The 17,147-nt window shown below is 35.4% G+C and overlaps 2 protein-coding genes across 3 annotated transcripts in view; one reads left to right on the top strand and one right to left on the bottom strand.

Annotated features, from left to right (window-relative positions):
• LOC124641232 overlaps nt 1–1,380 on the bottom strand; it is a 217,263-nt gene extending 215,883 nt beyond the window's left edge. For both annotated transcript variants that reach the window (XM_047179262.1, XM_047179261.1), the window contains exon 1: nt 1,057–1,380. The gene's annotated coding sequence lies outside the window, so the exon portion shown is untranslated. The remainder of the gene's footprint in view (nt 1–1,056) is intronic.
• Nucleotides 1,381–8,330: 6,950 nt separating this feature from the next.
• On the top strand, nt 8,331–11,847 carry LOC124641544. Its single transcript, XM_047179644.1, has 6 exons — nt 8,331–8,467; nt 8,986–9,114; nt 9,548–9,754; nt 10,037–10,093; nt 10,419–10,558; nt 11,594–11,847. Exons 1-6 carry the CDS (start codon nt 8,389–8,391, stop codon nt 11,708–11,710), a joined length of 729 nt encoding a protein of 242 aa, XP_047035600.1. The 5' UTR covers nt 8,331–8,388; the 3' UTR covers nt 11,711–11,847.
• The last annotated feature ends 5,300 nt before the right edge of the window (nt 11,848–17,147 follow it).

Raw genomic sequence — 17,147 nt, 5'->3', positions numbered from 1 at the left:
CTATTATATTATTTCAGGAAGATCTTTTACAAGAACTAAATGTAGCTTAAATCTAAAATAACATGAAGGTGCACTTTGAAAGTGCTGTGTAGGTACTTTAGAGGTTCAGAATACAATGTTTACTTTGTGAACTACTTTGTACAGGACTACTATTTATAGAACTTTGTTATAATTATATAAATGGATTATTATATTACTACTCTATTTTCCTAGTCTCATCTAGTCCACAGTTGACTATTTTTATAAATGAACCTGTTTGTCAATTTTACTGGATTCTAATGTTTCATTTTTTTTAGATTAAATATCCGCATATTTATTTTCCAACATGTTATGTAAATGGCTCAACACAAGATAGAAAAATGAAGAGAAGAAACAGTTATTGACAAGATAAATTCAAAAATAACTATGGCAATCATAGTTGACAGATCGTCTGAAAAGATCCCGTTCATCAATTCAGAACTTGATGTTTTATAGAAGCTTTTAAAGCCATATTTGAAAAACTAATATCACCAATATTATTAAAAGGATTTTATACCTAGTAATATTTTTTTCAAGACCAGTATCCGTTATGTCATTTTTTTCATCGTCATTTCAAAATAGCATTCAGTTCCATGTAACAAGTTTTGATTCTACCCAGGTACTCGTATTTTTTTAATGAAAATTCTTTCAGCCAATTTGTATGAGTCTGAAGTGCTCAATCGTTCGAAAGGTCATCAATCATTTAAAAGTCAATCGCATGTATTCTTAACATCTATAAACCAAATTCTATCTCCATCCATCAGAATTTTCAATTACCTAACGCCCCTTAACACACTTTAATTTATTGAAATACACTACATTATTTTTTCATAATGAAAGACCTGATACAATATGCTTGAAATTCTATATATATAAAAAAAAAAACTATATTTCAAAAACATTTTCGTTTTTCAAATGAAACAAGTCGAACCCTATACGTAATTATATTAAAATGTTTCTACAAAATGATTATCGCTCTACCCGCTGTCTAATAAAGCAATTACAATACATATTACATAGGTATTAGTGTCTACTCACAAGTAAACCATGATCCATATATTTCACGAACAGTTTAACTGTCTCCGAGCGGCGTCCTCGACCAAAATATTCCTAGGTTATTTTCATCTTAATAATCTGGCATCACCGACAAAGTCACCACAATTTTTTATTAATTAAAAACTTTTTGCAAACTTCTTCCACGTTCAAATGTCGAACACTCGCGCGAATAGTTGGAGAAAAAAAAAGTTAAAACGTCACTTTTGAATTTGGAATTCGAATGCACGTGTTTTAGGGGGGGTTTTTTATTATTTTTTTGGTTGGAGCGCGATACGTCCGCTCTCTGTGGTGTCCGCGACGCGACTGAAGTGATCATGAAAAGGTATACGTTTCAGGGAGAACGGGAGAGGAGTATTTCTCGCTCGGTCGTCTTCGGGATATTAGTGAATGCAGTCTGCTTTGGTGAATTAAAGTTATTTGAATACATCGTGCGCTGTCGTAGTAAGATGGCTTCGGGCTCAGACGATCCTATTCAAATAGGTACCTTTATCTTATTATGATGTTTGATATAGTGTCTACCAAAGTGACTTTGAAAGCTTTGGGAACGCATAGTGTAAATTACTCATTGGTTTGATAGTATAATAGCACTACTAAATTGATCGGGGTCTCGGCTCTGATTCCCCTACCGGTAAAATAACGAATAACTTACAATGCTTATTTGGCAAAATGCAGAAAAATCGCAAGAAAAATCACACACTAAAAAGCCAAAATAAAAACTTTTAGGTGCATCGGCCTAGAAGTCGGTGTCTAGAGGATACAACTATGCTGATTTCGCCACCGACTTCTAGGCCGATGAAGTAAAGGTAGGTACCCCAATCAAATAAAAAAAAGTTGCGAGTCGGTCCAGGCGTCTTCGAATACAAAAAATAAATAAAACAAAGGTCCCAACGAATTGACAGCATCCTTTTTGGAAAGTCGGCTAAAAACTGAAAGCCTATCCATAGTTCAGAAACAACAATTGATACAAATGAGGGGATACTTTACAGAACTCATTAACGACATTAAAATAACAATGGCTGAACAATTAAAACATAACAATCGTATTGTTTCAGAGTTTCAGTTCGTTTTGACAAACTTTAGTAAAGTAATGAGCTTGACATATAATACCTCGTTCTGTGTTTGTTTGTAAAGGTTTCTGTGTACTGAAAGCGATGTTTTTCAGCTGAGAAAGTAGCTTAGCTTTTGGTGTGTGACCATCTTGTTATGACGAGTCTGTGTTTCGGAAGGCACGATAAACCGTTGGGCCCCTTCTGTCATCATCTTTGACAGTCGTTACGGGTAGTCAGAAGCCAGTAAGTCAGACAAACAGTCTTACCAAGATCGGGTTGCCCTGGTAACTGGGTTGAGGAGGCCAGATAGGCAGTCGCTCTATGTAAAACACAGGTACTCAGCTGCATAAGGTAAGACTGGAAGCCGACCCCAATATTTGAGAAAAGGTTAGGCAGATGATGATGATGAATTTATTGAGGAAAGTTAAATTTTCCCGTTAGGAAATAAGTAGTACTACATAAATACTTTTCGACAGTTATTAGTATGTACATCACGTTTGTCCATATATTAAACATAAAATATATATTTGAGCCATTTCATGTCAGAACTGAAAGTGAAAGAATTAAAGTTATGCTCATCGAGTTGACAGGTTTGGGACTAAAGTTGTCTCAGTTTAATGGGACTTTTGATTTTAGTATATTTTTAATACATATAATGTAATAGTATCGTAATGTTCTTTGTTATGAGTTACTAGCCGTTTTCCCGCGCTTTCACCCTCATCCCAAGGAAAATACTGCCTATACCAGGATCAAATATAGCCTACGTTACTCGGAAAGAGTGCAGCTTTTTGTCTGTAAAAATTTCAGAGCCTTTTGGGTACAAACTAACAAACAAAAAGATTTCCTTTATTATATGAATAAATAACAAATTCGTCAATACGCACTAACTTAAATAAAAATCAGAACAAAAAGAAACGAAAGAAACTTTCACCTGATGTTACCCAGTACAAAAAATAAATCACGCGATATATCTTCTGATTTTAAATGAGCTTTTTCTGCTTATCCAGGTTTAAACAAGAAGAAATTATTTCTAACTGGTGTAACGTAGCTTTAAAACTAATTTCCAAATAGTTAATATTTACTATTCACTATAACTTCAATGCGCTCAGAGGTATGTATGAGGCGAGGCGTCACTGTCAACGTTTATACATTTAATTCAATTTATGAAGCTGTTAACAATTACGTTTACATACATCGTGGTCTTATTTACACGGTAATATTATTATAACATGACAGATCAAACCGGAAAGGCGCTTTATTTTTAAACTATGTAAGTAATTATACATACTGCTGTCACAAATATTCATATAAAGTATGTATTAACTTCGAAGGACAACTGTAAGCAAAAATTTTAAAACATTAACTTTTGTTCGTCTGCAAAAAAGCAATTTTGTTACAAGTATTTTCACATTCCAAAACCTGATTTTTTTTTATCAACCAAACATAGAATTATTAGATTTTTATAAGTCTAAATTTTTATAAGTAGTAAACTTAGTAGGTAAATTTTTTTTTCTTGAGACTAAGGCTGGAGAGAAGACTTGGACAGCTTCCTCTCGGATTGGCCACAAACAGCGATGGATAGAGAAAAGTGGAAGGCTATGGGGGAAGCCTTTGCCCAGCAGTGGGACAGCCTATGCTAGTTAATTATAATTATTTAATTAAAATTTAAACAGTATTCTTCAGATACATAGGTATGTTGTATCACATAGAATATAATATTTTTAAACCCGCTTTCAGTGAGACCTACACCTTACCTAAAGCTGCGTTCCCCCAGTGATGTATGAGACCAATATTGCGTGTACTCGGCAGTAGTAAGCCTTCCGTATCCGCCTGTTATTACCAACTATCTTTGTTTTATTATTAACACGGAGGAAAGAAAGTAGCGGAGATTCCATAAGGAAGGTAGGTCAGGCGCCTTCTTGTAGGTCAAGCAACGTACGGTAGGCGCGATCAGTTACTAGAACTAAAGCGATCGGGTTCCATGTCAAATCAAAACCAATCTTTCAAATGGGTGTGTTTTATAGAAGACGTATAAGGGCGGAGCTAGTAACGTTCTTCGTCCCCCGAACACCATTTTGTCGCGCTACTTTCTTAGGAGATTTTGCATATGACATCTCTGCTACTCATTTTGTTCTCCATGATTATTTCTCACAATTTAGGGGGGAAGTAAGCTTTAAATAGATAACCTTACGTTAAAATTTAATCTTCTGTTACGCTTCGTTTTCTTGTGTAAATCAGCTGTTTAATCTTGGGTTAATTTATGGTTTGTTGTTTGAAATTAGAATATTTGACTTTGTTTTTTTTTTTTATCGCAACCTCCGAAGCACGGTCATTGGTGTCAAGATATACTTAAAAAGTACATACAAACTTAGAAAAGTTGCATTGGTACTTGCCTGACCTGGAACCGAACCCACGCTCATACTAAAGAGGTTGGTTCTTTACCCACTAGGCCACCACGACTTACCACAAATACTCCATTACTCCCAAAATTTTAAGCCAATGATATTAAAACTCAAGAAACCTAAGTACTACGAAGCATAGGTCTTGCCCCCCAACAATTGGTGGGGAGTAGAAAATTCCTTCATTTCTGAATAGCTCATCGGCAATTTGCGAAGCCACTGCGTCTCCGGAAATGAAAACATATGGAGGTGAATTGTGTTAGAAATTCTTGATTGTATTTCATAACTAGCGACCCGATCCAGCTTCGCTTGGGATAACGGTATTTGCCCACCATTTAATGTATGTCATTATACATTCCTCCTTAAACAAAAAAAAAAAAATACCTTCCTCTTTAATCACTCTATCTATTAAAAGAAACCGCATGAAAATCGGTTGCGTAGTTTTGAAGATTTAAGCGTACAAAGGGATATAGGGACAGAAAAAGCGACTTTGTTTTATACCATGTAGTGATGTGTACAAAGTTGGTGGGTAAAATCAGTGGAAACAATTATGGAACCTGTCGGGTACAACAAGATAATTTTTAGAAGAGGGGATCAAGAGCGCTTTTTTTAAATAAAATAAAAATATCAAAGTAAAGGATTTTCTTCATTTACTTTAATATTATTAATTTTACAATAAGAAAAAACAATGCAAGAGAAAATGGGGAGTAAAGATAAGCCGTGTTTCACACTGGCCTTCGTACGTCGCGCGTATTCGCGGCACTACTCGTACGAACTGAAAAACGCTTATGTTGCTCGCAAAAAAATCGAAGGAAAATCTAATATGAAAATGCTGATACTTTTTTGGTGCGTTTGCGATTAACTGAGCTTTTTTGAGTGGCTATATTAATTTTCCATTGTAATAAATGTTACTATAGCAAAATCTATTTATAGATTGTTTGATATATGTAGCTTGAAAATGATAATAAATTGCGCTTTTTGAAGCTGGACATCAAAAATATTCGATGCTTTTACCTTAACTAAAATTCACGCGTCAAAATACACAACCAGTTGCCGTATATTTTCAATCGGAATCCATCGAATGAAGCTGAAATTGAATTTGTTATGCATTTAGCTCGGTCCTGCTCCGACATAATCAAATGTTATATTTTTATCTCGCTTTGAAAATAGACAGCTACGCTATTAATATTAGATTATTGACAATATTATCTTGCTTTCAAGGTTGTGTCCTTTTTATCTGAGGAGCGCATCGCATTTTTTATTTCTAGGTATTTATAATGATATGATAAAGACGAAAATATTTTTTTGTTCGTACCTTAAAGGCTTACGTGGTCTGGGTGTTACAATATGTATTTATAAATATGTATATATGTAGCTATATGTAGTTTATCAGTTGTGTTAGCACCCATAACACAAGTTAATTAATAACTTACCATGGGGCTAACCGACCGTGTGTGAAAAGGTGTCCCGACATTATTGTCCCGACATTGTCCCGACATTAAAGGCTACGCAAACTGCTGAACTGATTTGATTTTCTTTCACTGTTGAAAAGCTACACTCTTCCTGAGTAACATAGGCTATATTTTATCGCTCGTAAATGTCGGTCCTGCGTCTGATCTCTCTCCTGTCGTGTCGGATTACGTCCCAACAGGCTATGAGAGTGAAGAAATAGAGACTGCACCTGTGTCTGCGCAAATGCTTGTGCACTATAATATGTCCTGCGCAGGTGGCTAATCTCCTTACGTGAGAACAGCCACCGTAGCCGATAATCGGCTAGGAGGACATCATTTTATCCCGGTACGGGCTGTAGTTCCCACGGGACTGGGGTGAAACCGCGGGAAAACGGCTAGTTTTTGATATTTTTACTGATGAAATAATTGTGATGAAAGCCACATAAGATCTCAAGAGACTTTTAGAGATATTAAAAGGATAGTTTTTCTTGCATAGTGCAAATTGTAGTATTTGTATGACACAATATACTTATTTTATTTAATTGTTTTAGCTATTTGCTAAGCATTTGTAAATTAATTACCTCTAAGATAAATATTAATTTATATGAAACGTGACTAAAACGACTACGGTACGAACACGACACGACTGTGAAAAGATATTTGAAATAAATAATGTAGGTACATAGTTTTGATAACTATATTTTTTCTACAACTAAAGATACTTCCACTTATTATCTATTTTAGTATAGACTAGCTTCTGCCAGCGACTTCGTCCGCGTTAGAGTCGGACTTTGTGCAAAGAGAGGAAGAAATAATAAACACCAGCCCCTCCAATTATCTAAATCTATGCGTACTTACTGCTACTTTAAGTAATAAAATGTAAACTATAAATAATTTGTAATTTGAACGAATATTTAAACACAAAAATAACTAATAGGTACCAACCTATTTTATAAAATAACAACAAAAGAAAGTTAAAAATAAATTATTTAAAACCTAAAAGTCGCGCAATAAGGTTGAACGCTCTGAACGTCTATTCGCATCAATCGCACCAACAGCCAAATATTGTATGAAGCTCGCGCAGCCACCGCGCCGCGAGTCGCGTCGAGCGCGGCGACCGTTGCACAAAAATGATCCTTATAGCGTGCGTGATACGTGACGGTAATAAGCCACCGCGCGTGAATACTGAAATTCACGCGCGGTGGCTTATTACCGTTTTTCATGTATAACTTTGGTGTTTCTTTATCGATTTAAATCATTCTTTTTTAATTAATAGATAATACTGTTAACTATGTTTAATTAGTGTGAGTGAGAGTGTTATAAACGAAATAGTAGACAAATATAATCAGAAAGCTCCGAACTGCTAAGCTACCGAGAGTTTTACGTGTTATTGTGAGTCAACCATAAAAGATAGACATATGCTGCCATGGATTTTTTTTACATAATTTTATGAAGAATATTTCCGTCGTACATGGTTTCTGTGTAGCTGTAACCATTAAGGCTGCACACGCGACGGAAGCTTAAAAAATGGTGTAACTTCTCCCGTTTTCCCAACATTTACCTTCACTGCCCTGCTCCTATTGATCGTAGCGTGATGGAAAGTATCCTATAACCTGCCCAGGAGTATGAAGAATATTTGTGCCAAGTTTCATTAAAATACGTCCAGTAGTTTTTGTTTCCATAACGAACACACAGACAGACAGACAGACAGACAGACAGACAAAAATTTTACTGATTGCATTTTTGGCATCAGTATCAATCACTAATCACCCCCTAATAGTTATTTTGGAAATATATTCAATGTACAGAATTGACCTCTCTACAGATTTATTATAAGTATAGATATAAATACAGTTTAAGAATTTCTTTGCTTGAACGCGCTAATCTCAGAAACTGCTGGTAGGATTTGAAAAATTCTTTGTGTTCCGAGCGACAAAACACCGCCACTCTGTGAAAAATCTGTTGTAGGTACTACTTATGACCGGTTTCTGATCGCCTCTATCGGCGGTTCATCCGTTTTTTAAGGAAAAAAATTAACATATATGTACCTACCTGTTTTTTCATGGGAAATTAACAATTGACCCCTCCCGCTGTGGGCGCAGCGTGAGGAAGTTCCAGACTTTTACTGACTAAAACCCATCATGTTCCTTCTTAAGCTCTTCGTGTACCAGAGCCGAGGTAACTCTTTCGCATATACCTATACCCATTATAAATCGTCTTGTGTAAATAAATGATCTACTTCTGTACGTAACTTTATGACGTAAGTAGCGTAACTTTTTATGTTTATTTATATAATAATTTACCGATAATAGAGCAGGAAAATCAAAACGACAAAATGTTATAACATCGTCATTCTATAAGTTCTTTGTATTGGTTAACAGTTCAATTAATATTTTAAATTAGTGAAAAATAGTGATGTTTCCCTCAAAGTGTGTAATTTTTGTTTTCTCTAGTGTTATTGTGGCCTGTTTCAGTAAAAATGATTCGGATACTGGTGAGTATAGTTCGGCCATTCAGAGAATGCGTTCCTGACACGTCGCGATTGAACTGACGACGTAACTTTGCAATGGCGTTGCAGTTACGATAAAAATATTTTTGCTGGTTGTTTACCGTTTTAACAATTGAGGAGCATTAAAACAACATTATTATATCAATAATCAATGAATGTAGTTACGTCGTCAGTTCAATCGCGACGTGTCAGGAACGCATTCTCTGAATGGCCGAACTATAATGATTTTATGTTTGATTGTGTTTGAAAAAGCTTTAAAACCTTGCCTAGTTTATTTCTTTTAGCTGCGAGCTCAGAATCTGCGTAGCCTTTTTCCCAACTATGTTGGGGACGGATTCGAGTCTAACTGGATGCAGCTGACTACCAGTGCTTTACAAGGAGCGGCTCCCTATCTGACCTCCTCAACCCAGTTACCCGGGCAGCCCAATACCCAACAACAATTTTTAATATTAAAAGTTTATTTTGCGGAAAGTTTATTTTTTTTTTACTGTTTCTACTTTCAGATGGCAAGGTGATAAAAACATTTCCTTATAGGTTCTCCTTTTACGATCTTGATCGTTTAAATATGAACGTGACCTTAAAAAATATACCCCCGAATGTGACTTCTGCATTTTTGAAAATGCAGTTACCAAGTAAGTATATATGTAGTTTCTATCACGCTATCTTTTCTGAGAGTGAGTAAAAAACCAACCTCTCAAGTAATGGGTTCGATTCCAAGTCAAGTATCATAATGCAACTTTTCTATGTTTGTACGCATTTTCTAAGTGTATCTTAAACACCAATGACTGTGTGTCGGATGGCACGTCAAACTGTAGGTCCCGGCTGTCATTGAACATTTTCGGCAATCGTTACGGGTAGTAAGTCTGACTCCAGTCTTACCAAGGAATTACTGGGTTGCCCGGGTAACTGGGTTGAGGAGGTCAGATAGGCAGTCGCTCCTTGTAAAGCACTGGTACTCAGCTGCATCCAGTTAGACTGGAAGCCGACCCTAACATACTTGGGAAAAGGCTAAGCAGAGATGATTTTTCTACAAACGCAAACATAACACATTATTCTGAATTTCAGGAAGGAAACTTTCAAGAGATTTCAAAATAGGTCGCGGTGGTAACTCTGTGCAAATCCAACGACAATTTGAAGAAGAAAAGATTGTATCAATTGACTTGGAACTATACGATTCAGTTGGACCAAAACGTGTAATAAGATTATGTGAAGGAAAACAAGCATTTTTAAATATAAGTTCAATTACGAAACTAATTGAATATAAGCCTGGAGGTAAGACAAGATATTTTTACTAGTTGCTATAATTAACGAGTCGTTCGGGTTCCTTGTAAAATCAAAACCAATTTGTCAAAGATTGGTTTTGATTGATTGGTGATTTTATTTTGAAAATAATGGTAGTGTTTTATAGAAGGCGTGTGAAGGAGCTTGTAACGTTCCTCGTCCCCCGAACACCCGCATTTTGGCGCGCTACTTTCTTAGGAGACTTTGCGTTATGACAGCTTCGCTAATATATATAATGAGATAGTTTAATAGAACATGTTTATTTTCTTGCAGGTCCTTGTTTTCAAGAATCTGAGAGTTGCATGCTCGAGATAGATTTAGGTTATAAAGGTAAGCAACTAAAGCAACAAAATAATCATACAAATTGAAAAAATCTTTAAATTGAGAAGTATGTTTGCTTTTGTGTATCATGCTAAAACGCCTGAAACGTTTGAGATGAAATATATCATTTTTGGTAGTACCTATGTGTCAACACGGCCGGTAACTTTGACGTTTATTCAATGAGGTTTACGTCATAAAATAACCACCTGTAATTAAAATAAATCGATATTTCTTACACAAATTGGAAATTTGATTTATATCACTTTGATTTTAGCCCCAAATTATCATTTTTTAAGTAATCAGTAGCACACATTAATATAAAAATTTGTTTCAGAAACTCTCTCAACTGTAGAACTTATTATAATACCATGTTCTGTCATATTAATGCTGGTGTTAATATTACAAGCTATCGAAGCTATAAGGAAGCATTGCAGGAAGAAACCAGATATAGCCAACAGACCACCAATGCCTCTCGTAAGTTTAAAAACTCTTTGGTCCACTTCGACCAAGCGATTGTTGATCGACAATCTTGTGGGAAATCATCTAATGCTCCCTCTGACTGCGAGAGCGAGTGTCACACTCCATGGAGAACAAAATGACTAGCGGAGATGTCATAACGCAATATCTCCCAAGAAAGGCGTTCGGGACACGAGGAACGTTACTAGCTCCACCCTCATACGCCTTCTTTAGAACCCGCCCATTATTTTCAAAATAAAATCACCAATCAATCGAGACCAATCTTTGATAGAGTTATTTTGATTTGACAAGGAACCCGAACGTCTCGTCATTTCTAGTTACTGTTCAATCCTACCGTACGTGCTTGACCTACCTTATGGAATCTCTGTTATCTTTTCTTCCTCCGTGGTAGGTATTTATTTACATGAATTAAAGTAAGTACATACGATGTTGAACTCTGAATTGTTTTATTAATTCAAGCAGGAAGTTCTGTAACACATCGTGAGGTAACTTTTGCAATAATATTATAACTTCTCACTTAAATGTCACGAGTAACTTTCTATATGTTTAATTAGTATTGAAGATAAAATTAAATTAATATAATATGATGATTAAGATTAGAGTACTGCACGTGCTGCTGCCGCTTTGATCCAACGGCCGACTTACTGCAGTTGCAGTCAGCAGTTGGCATTCAAAACGTACCATTTATTTATATTAATTTCTGACACTTACCCGAATATTATATATTGAAATAAAACTACTTTTACGGATTTTATCGCGGTTGTATTAATATTATTTAATCCCGACATTTGTTCAACAAAATGTAGGGTAGCCCTGTGTAACTAAAATATCAAGAAGACCAATATATTAGTCTGCCCGAGAATTGTAAACAACATGGATGCTGTAAAGTATCCGACACGTCGGGACTAATTAATTAAAAGATCCGTAAAATTAGTTTTATTTATTTACCTTTATTATTTTTTATTTACCTTATTTATTTACCTTTATTATTTACCTTTAATTTGTTTATTTATCTTTTATTACTGATTTCAGCCACATCATCCATTTTACCTGAATCTACTCTTTCAAAAGGAATGTGAAAGAGAAATTCAAGAGAAAGAAGGACAACTTTGCGAAGAAAATATTTATGAAGAAATTGATTCGTATTAGAGAACTGTTAACCTGTAGGTCCCGGCTGTTATTGAACATCCTTGGCAATCGTTACGGGCAGCCAGAAGCCAGTAAGTCTGACACCAGTCTAACCAAGGGGTATTGGGTTGCCCGGGTAACTGGGTTGAGGAGGTCAGATAGGGCAGTCGCTCCTTGTAAAGCACTGGTACTCAGCTGCATCCGGTTAGACTGGAAGCCGACCTCGACATAGTTGGGAAAAAGGCTCGGAAGATGATGATTCGTATTAGAGATTTTCAATCACCATCTGCCTAGCCTTCCCTAGTATGTTGGGGTCGGCTTCCAGTCTGACTGGATGTAGCTGAGTATTAGTATTCTACATGGAGCGATTGCGTATCTGACCTCATCTTAGTTACCTGGTAAACCCGATACCTAAGACTGTGTTTGTCATTTGTTTTTTAATTCGGAGAGTCTGAGAAGGTACAGGGGCTACTTTCGGTTAAGGAAAGAAGGTTCTTCGAGCCACAGGCGGTAGGTACAATGAGGCACAACTAGTATAATATTATTATAATGTAAATAACACTTAGTTAGATATTACAATATTACAAATTAGGCTTTACTTTGATCACGTAAGATATTTAAATGTCAAACTTTGTTAGGTAAGTTTGTGCAATACATGCTGTAAATTGATTTTCTTTTCAGACATTATTTTAATTACACTTGAAAGCAAAATAAAATTTGGTATTTTATTTAATTATTCTTCAAAACCGAACGCTTATGGTAGTTGAAAAGGATTACTGAAACAAGATAATTTATTAAAGAAAGAACTAAATTATACCTACAATTAATCTTGTAATATTGTCTAATATATTTTCATATTTTAATGAAATATTTAAACTATTTTTTAGGTTTTTGTTTCTTATTATAACTGACCATCGTTGAGAGTATAGTATCAATATGGTTAATATTTCATTTTATATATAGGCATTTAGGTTAGAAACTGACATAGTTATTTCTCATGACCTATTTACGTTTAAAGTTGCATTTACCGAAATACCTATATTCCTACTACGAAATACTGAGACTTAACTGTTTCTTGTTATCTAGTCTAGTTAAACCCCTGCAGTAGCCACTAAACCCTGGGGTATTGTCACTCCTGGGAATCGAAGTTGAAACTGCTCTTAACTGCTTCAAATATCCAATAATAAGTTTTTGGAAGTTAGCCTATTTCTCATAGGTAGCCTCGTTGGTCTAGCTATCGCAAGCGCAGCTGTTGAGCACGAGGTCTTGGGCTCGATTCCCGGGATGGACAAAAATCACTTTTTGGGACTTAGAAATTTTCACAAAGTAGCCCGGAGCCTGGAAGTTGGTGATTGATACACCCGTGCATCGGAGAGCATGTAAATGTCGGTCCTGCGCCTGATCTCTCTACGCGAGTGTCGAAATGCCGTCTCATCAGGCTATGAGAGTGAAGGAATAGTGAGTGCACCTGTGTCTGCACAAATGCTTGTTTACTATAATATGTCCTGCGCAGTTAGCTAATCTCCTTACATGAGAACCGCCGCCGTAGCCGATAATCGGTTAGGAGGACATCATCATCATCATTTCTTATATCCTAGGAATATTAAATAGTTACAGCTGTTTTTCACAAGTTTTGATTTAATGAAAGCGCGCTAAAAATAGCATGATATTTAATATTTTCGATAGTTTCACCATATGTAAATCGGTTTAGAATTCATGTGTTGAAAGATCTCTGAGAAACACTGGTTCTCAGCTGTATCTGGTCGACTGTCGGCCGACTGTTTGGTATGCAGTGTTTATTTTCTTCTATATTGTTTCTATTAAAAGGTAATTGACGAAAATATCCTTTATTGAGGAAAATACATACAAACCTATATGTATTTTTTACGCATACTTTCAAAAAACATGTTTAGTATAGGTACCTACAGAACGTAATAGACCTATATTTCATTACATCTTACGATTTTGTAGTGAAAGTAGGTGTGATATCAAGGAATCATTCTAAGAGCGCGCGTACACTACAAAGATTTTTTGATTCAGTATGAAGATGAATGGAAGTACACACGTAACATCGATTAAGTGCTAAATAAGGTCAAACGGTTCCCAAGCACCCAAAGATCATAAAGAAAAATAACTAGAGTAAAAAGCGAATAAAATAACATGTAAGTAGGCCCATAGACTAGGCCGAGCACATCAAACTTTGCAAATATAGGAACAGAACGTGAAGATGATCTCTTTTGTATGGTACAAGGTATAGGTTTCCATTTTTCCTCAATGTAAATATACAATACTAGCCGTTTTCCCGCGGTTTCCACAGTGTCCCGTGGGAACTAATGCACGTATCGGGATAAAATGTAGCCTATGGCACTCAGGAACATTGGAGCTATCTACTAGTGAAAGAATTTTGGAAATCCATACGTACAAAACTTATAAATTTTACCTATTTATAATATGAAGGTATTTTTAGGTAGAACCTAATTATATTAGTGTCAACAAATCCAGGCTAAACCCTTTAAACGAAATAAATTATTTTGGTGTAGACGACGGGGAGGAAGGACGCCGATTTTGTATTAATTTACCCAATTTAAGGGTACGGAGGATATTTTGTGTTATGACATCTCCGCTAGTCATTTGTTCTCCTTTCTCTTTATTCCATCACACTACTGAACTTTACTATGTCGCACTTATTTTTTTACGTTGAAAAATAATTAGTAAGACTGACAATGATTTCTAGTTTGTTAAATGATCACGAATATCCGGATTACATATTTGGTTTAAAACTCACTGGCTCTTTATTATTTTCATACTAGTTTACCACTGATAAAAAATATAATGTAAATGTAATTGTTAGATATGAAATTTAAACATATGACCACAGCTTAGCAGTCTTTGTCTTTGTAACTACATTTTTTTTTTTTTTTTTTTATAATGTCGGGACACCTTTTTCACACACGGTCGGTTAGCCCCATGGTAAGTTATTTATTAACTTGTGTTATGGGTGCTAACACAACTGATAAACTACATATAGCTACATATACAAGCTGTTGATTTGCATCCGTGCCATAGTAAAGGACGTAATTATACTAATGATTCTCAACCCAAATCAACAAAAAAATTGGTACGAAAATTTTTGATTTTAATTTTTTTTCGGAAATTCGTCAATGCCACCTACCCGTTTTCAAACTCGGCGCGTGTGTTACTGGCCTCAAAACTGTGCTGCGCCCTCATACAAACGTAAACACAAAGCATTCGCAATGATCACTCATGAATTTCATTCATAAAATTGGATTATTCCTGAAATACTATGACATTACAATGACATAAAAAGCAGCGCATATTAACTATTTCCCGTTAACTGTAATTCCAATCGATTATTTACGTATTTTATGTCCTCCTGCTGACGTATGGCACAAATGCAAATCAACACCTTGTATACATATTTATAAATACATATCATAACACCCAGACCACGGCCAACAAGCATGCTCATCACACAAATGTCGACCGAACCGGGAATCGAACCCGGGACCTCAGGTTCGGCGGTCCGGCATGATGACCATTGCGCCATCGAGGTCGTCGAGCCTTTGGAGCAGTCTATTAAAGTTTTCTTAACCTAACTCCCTCTTTCTCCCATGCCTTAAATCCCTAGTATTACCTGCAAAATACTGAAAGGGGTAAGCACCAAAACTTACTATACCCAATTTTAAACTCTACTGCTTTTCCAGTACCACAAGTCTTCAAGCCAATTTCAACCTTCTGTCTTTTGAGATACGGTTCAATTTTCCTCGGGGTCTAAGCGATAGTTATTCGCAATGGCCGTAATATATCGGATTGTAAAAGCCTGAAGATACCTGAAAGTTTCAGTATCTGGGGAATGAGTTAGGTTCCTTATATTAGCTGTGTTCGTTTTGTCAGCTCCAAGAAGAGTATGCTAGCCTGGTACTTTCTGTGACAAGTTGTAGGTGTAAGAATTCTAACCAATTGTAGAAAAGGGTATTATTTGATGAGTAGTTAAAGTTGGTCCTTACGTAGTAAAGTACATAATAAACAGATTGAAATATTTTTTCTCACTTTTTACAGTATTTTACTGTCAAAGATTTGATCGGTCCAGTAGTGTTTGAGTTTATTCCTTACCTACAAATAAATATTTCCAATATCGGGTGAGTCGTGCCTAATCATAATTCTATCACATATACTTTATGATATTCTATGGCGTGTTCCATTCAACATGATGTCTAGGTAAAGCAGAGATAAAGTTAGGAGTATCGAATGTTTTGACCACTGTCAGTTTTCTAGGGAGAATTTCCGTTGTTTGTAATGGTTATAAAATATGGTGTTCTAATTCTCGCACATTTTTATTCTATTTACTTTGTTTGAAATATTCTTTTTTTTTTGCGATTTTATTTTTTTCTTTGTGCTAATCGATATAGATATTAACACACATTAACCAGTATATAACGTATTTAATTTAATGTGATGATTTACGACACACTCTGTATATGATAATACTAGTAAATTACTGTTGGTTTGACACCATAGAACGCTTACAGAAAGGCCACAAAACGATACCTTTAAAATAACCATTAACCAAAATTATTGGTTTTAGCCCAAAATTCAATTATATTATTATATTATTATTATATATAACAAATTGTATTTTTGATCCCCAATTGAATAACTACGAATTGCCAAATTAATGTGAGCGCCACTGACAGCGACCGAATGGACGATTAATTGAGTGAACGAATAAATGAATGAATGAACTGATGAACGGTTGGGATTAAATGAAATATGGTTCGTCTGCGGTTCGTAAATTTGTTTTCTGTAATGGCATATTAAAATGCCTATTGGTCCATTGTTTTGTGTTTATTTATTATTTTTGCTCGCTATTGTTTTTTGATATTGTTTCATATTTATTTTGTAATATTTTTTAACGTATTCGTTCGGGTCGGGTTTTTTTAATCATTTTGCTAATTATGAATAGAAATATCTGTTTTTTGTTTAGTATTTACGTTGAATCGGCTGAACCGATTGCAATGAAATGCACATAGATGGATACGGACATAGGCTACTTTTGGTAAAGAAGTAGAAGTCCCAGGACATGGGTAAAACCACGCGCAGAAGCTAGTCGGCTATATGGCCCTGGTATATAAAAGGCCTATGACGGAACACGACGGTTTTTAGTCATTAAGAGTCTGGCACTCCCTCACCGCTGCTAACCCACAGCGGGAGGGGTCTTTTGATGATTTTTGACGTCGTTAAAAAAAAAAAAAAAAAAGTTTGCCTAATCTATGCACAATTTTAATTTATAATGCTTGAAAGAAATATACCTATAACAATTTCAATTAGTTTAAATAAACCACATTACTAATAACCTTTTACAGACATACATTTTAAAGTCTACAAAAATGGCTTTATCAAAAAACATTTCTGAACCCAAAAATACTATTGTAGAGTT

The sequence above is a fragment of the Helicoverpa zea genome, chromosome 22 (assembly GCF_022581195.2).
Source record: "Helicoverpa zea isolate HzStark_Cry1AcR chromosome 22, ilHelZeax1.1, whole genome shotgun sequence".
Lineage (NCBI taxonomy): Eukaryota > Metazoa > Arthropoda > Insecta > Lepidoptera > Noctuidae > Helicoverpa > Helicoverpa zea.
The sequence above is the reverse complement of the archived record's forward strand: the minus strand, read 5'-3'. Positions and strand labels throughout refer to the sequence as shown.

What these genes read in the sequence shown, in the direction of transcription:
- LOC124641544 (XM_047179644.1), top strand. Translation starts at nt 8,389, where the DNA reads ATGTTTCCCTCAAAGTGTGTAATTTTTGTTTTCTCTAGTGTTATTGTG. An exon ending in TTTGAAAATGCAGTTACCAA is followed by an intron (nt 9,115 to 9,547) that starts GTAAGTATATAT and finishes TCTGAATTTCAG; the next exon opens with GAAGGAAACTTTCAAGAGAT. An exon ending in AATTGAATATAAGCCTGGAG is followed by an intron (nt 9,755 to 10,036) that starts GTAAGACAAGAT and finishes ATTTTCTTGCAG; the next exon opens with GTCCTTGTTTTCAAGAATCT.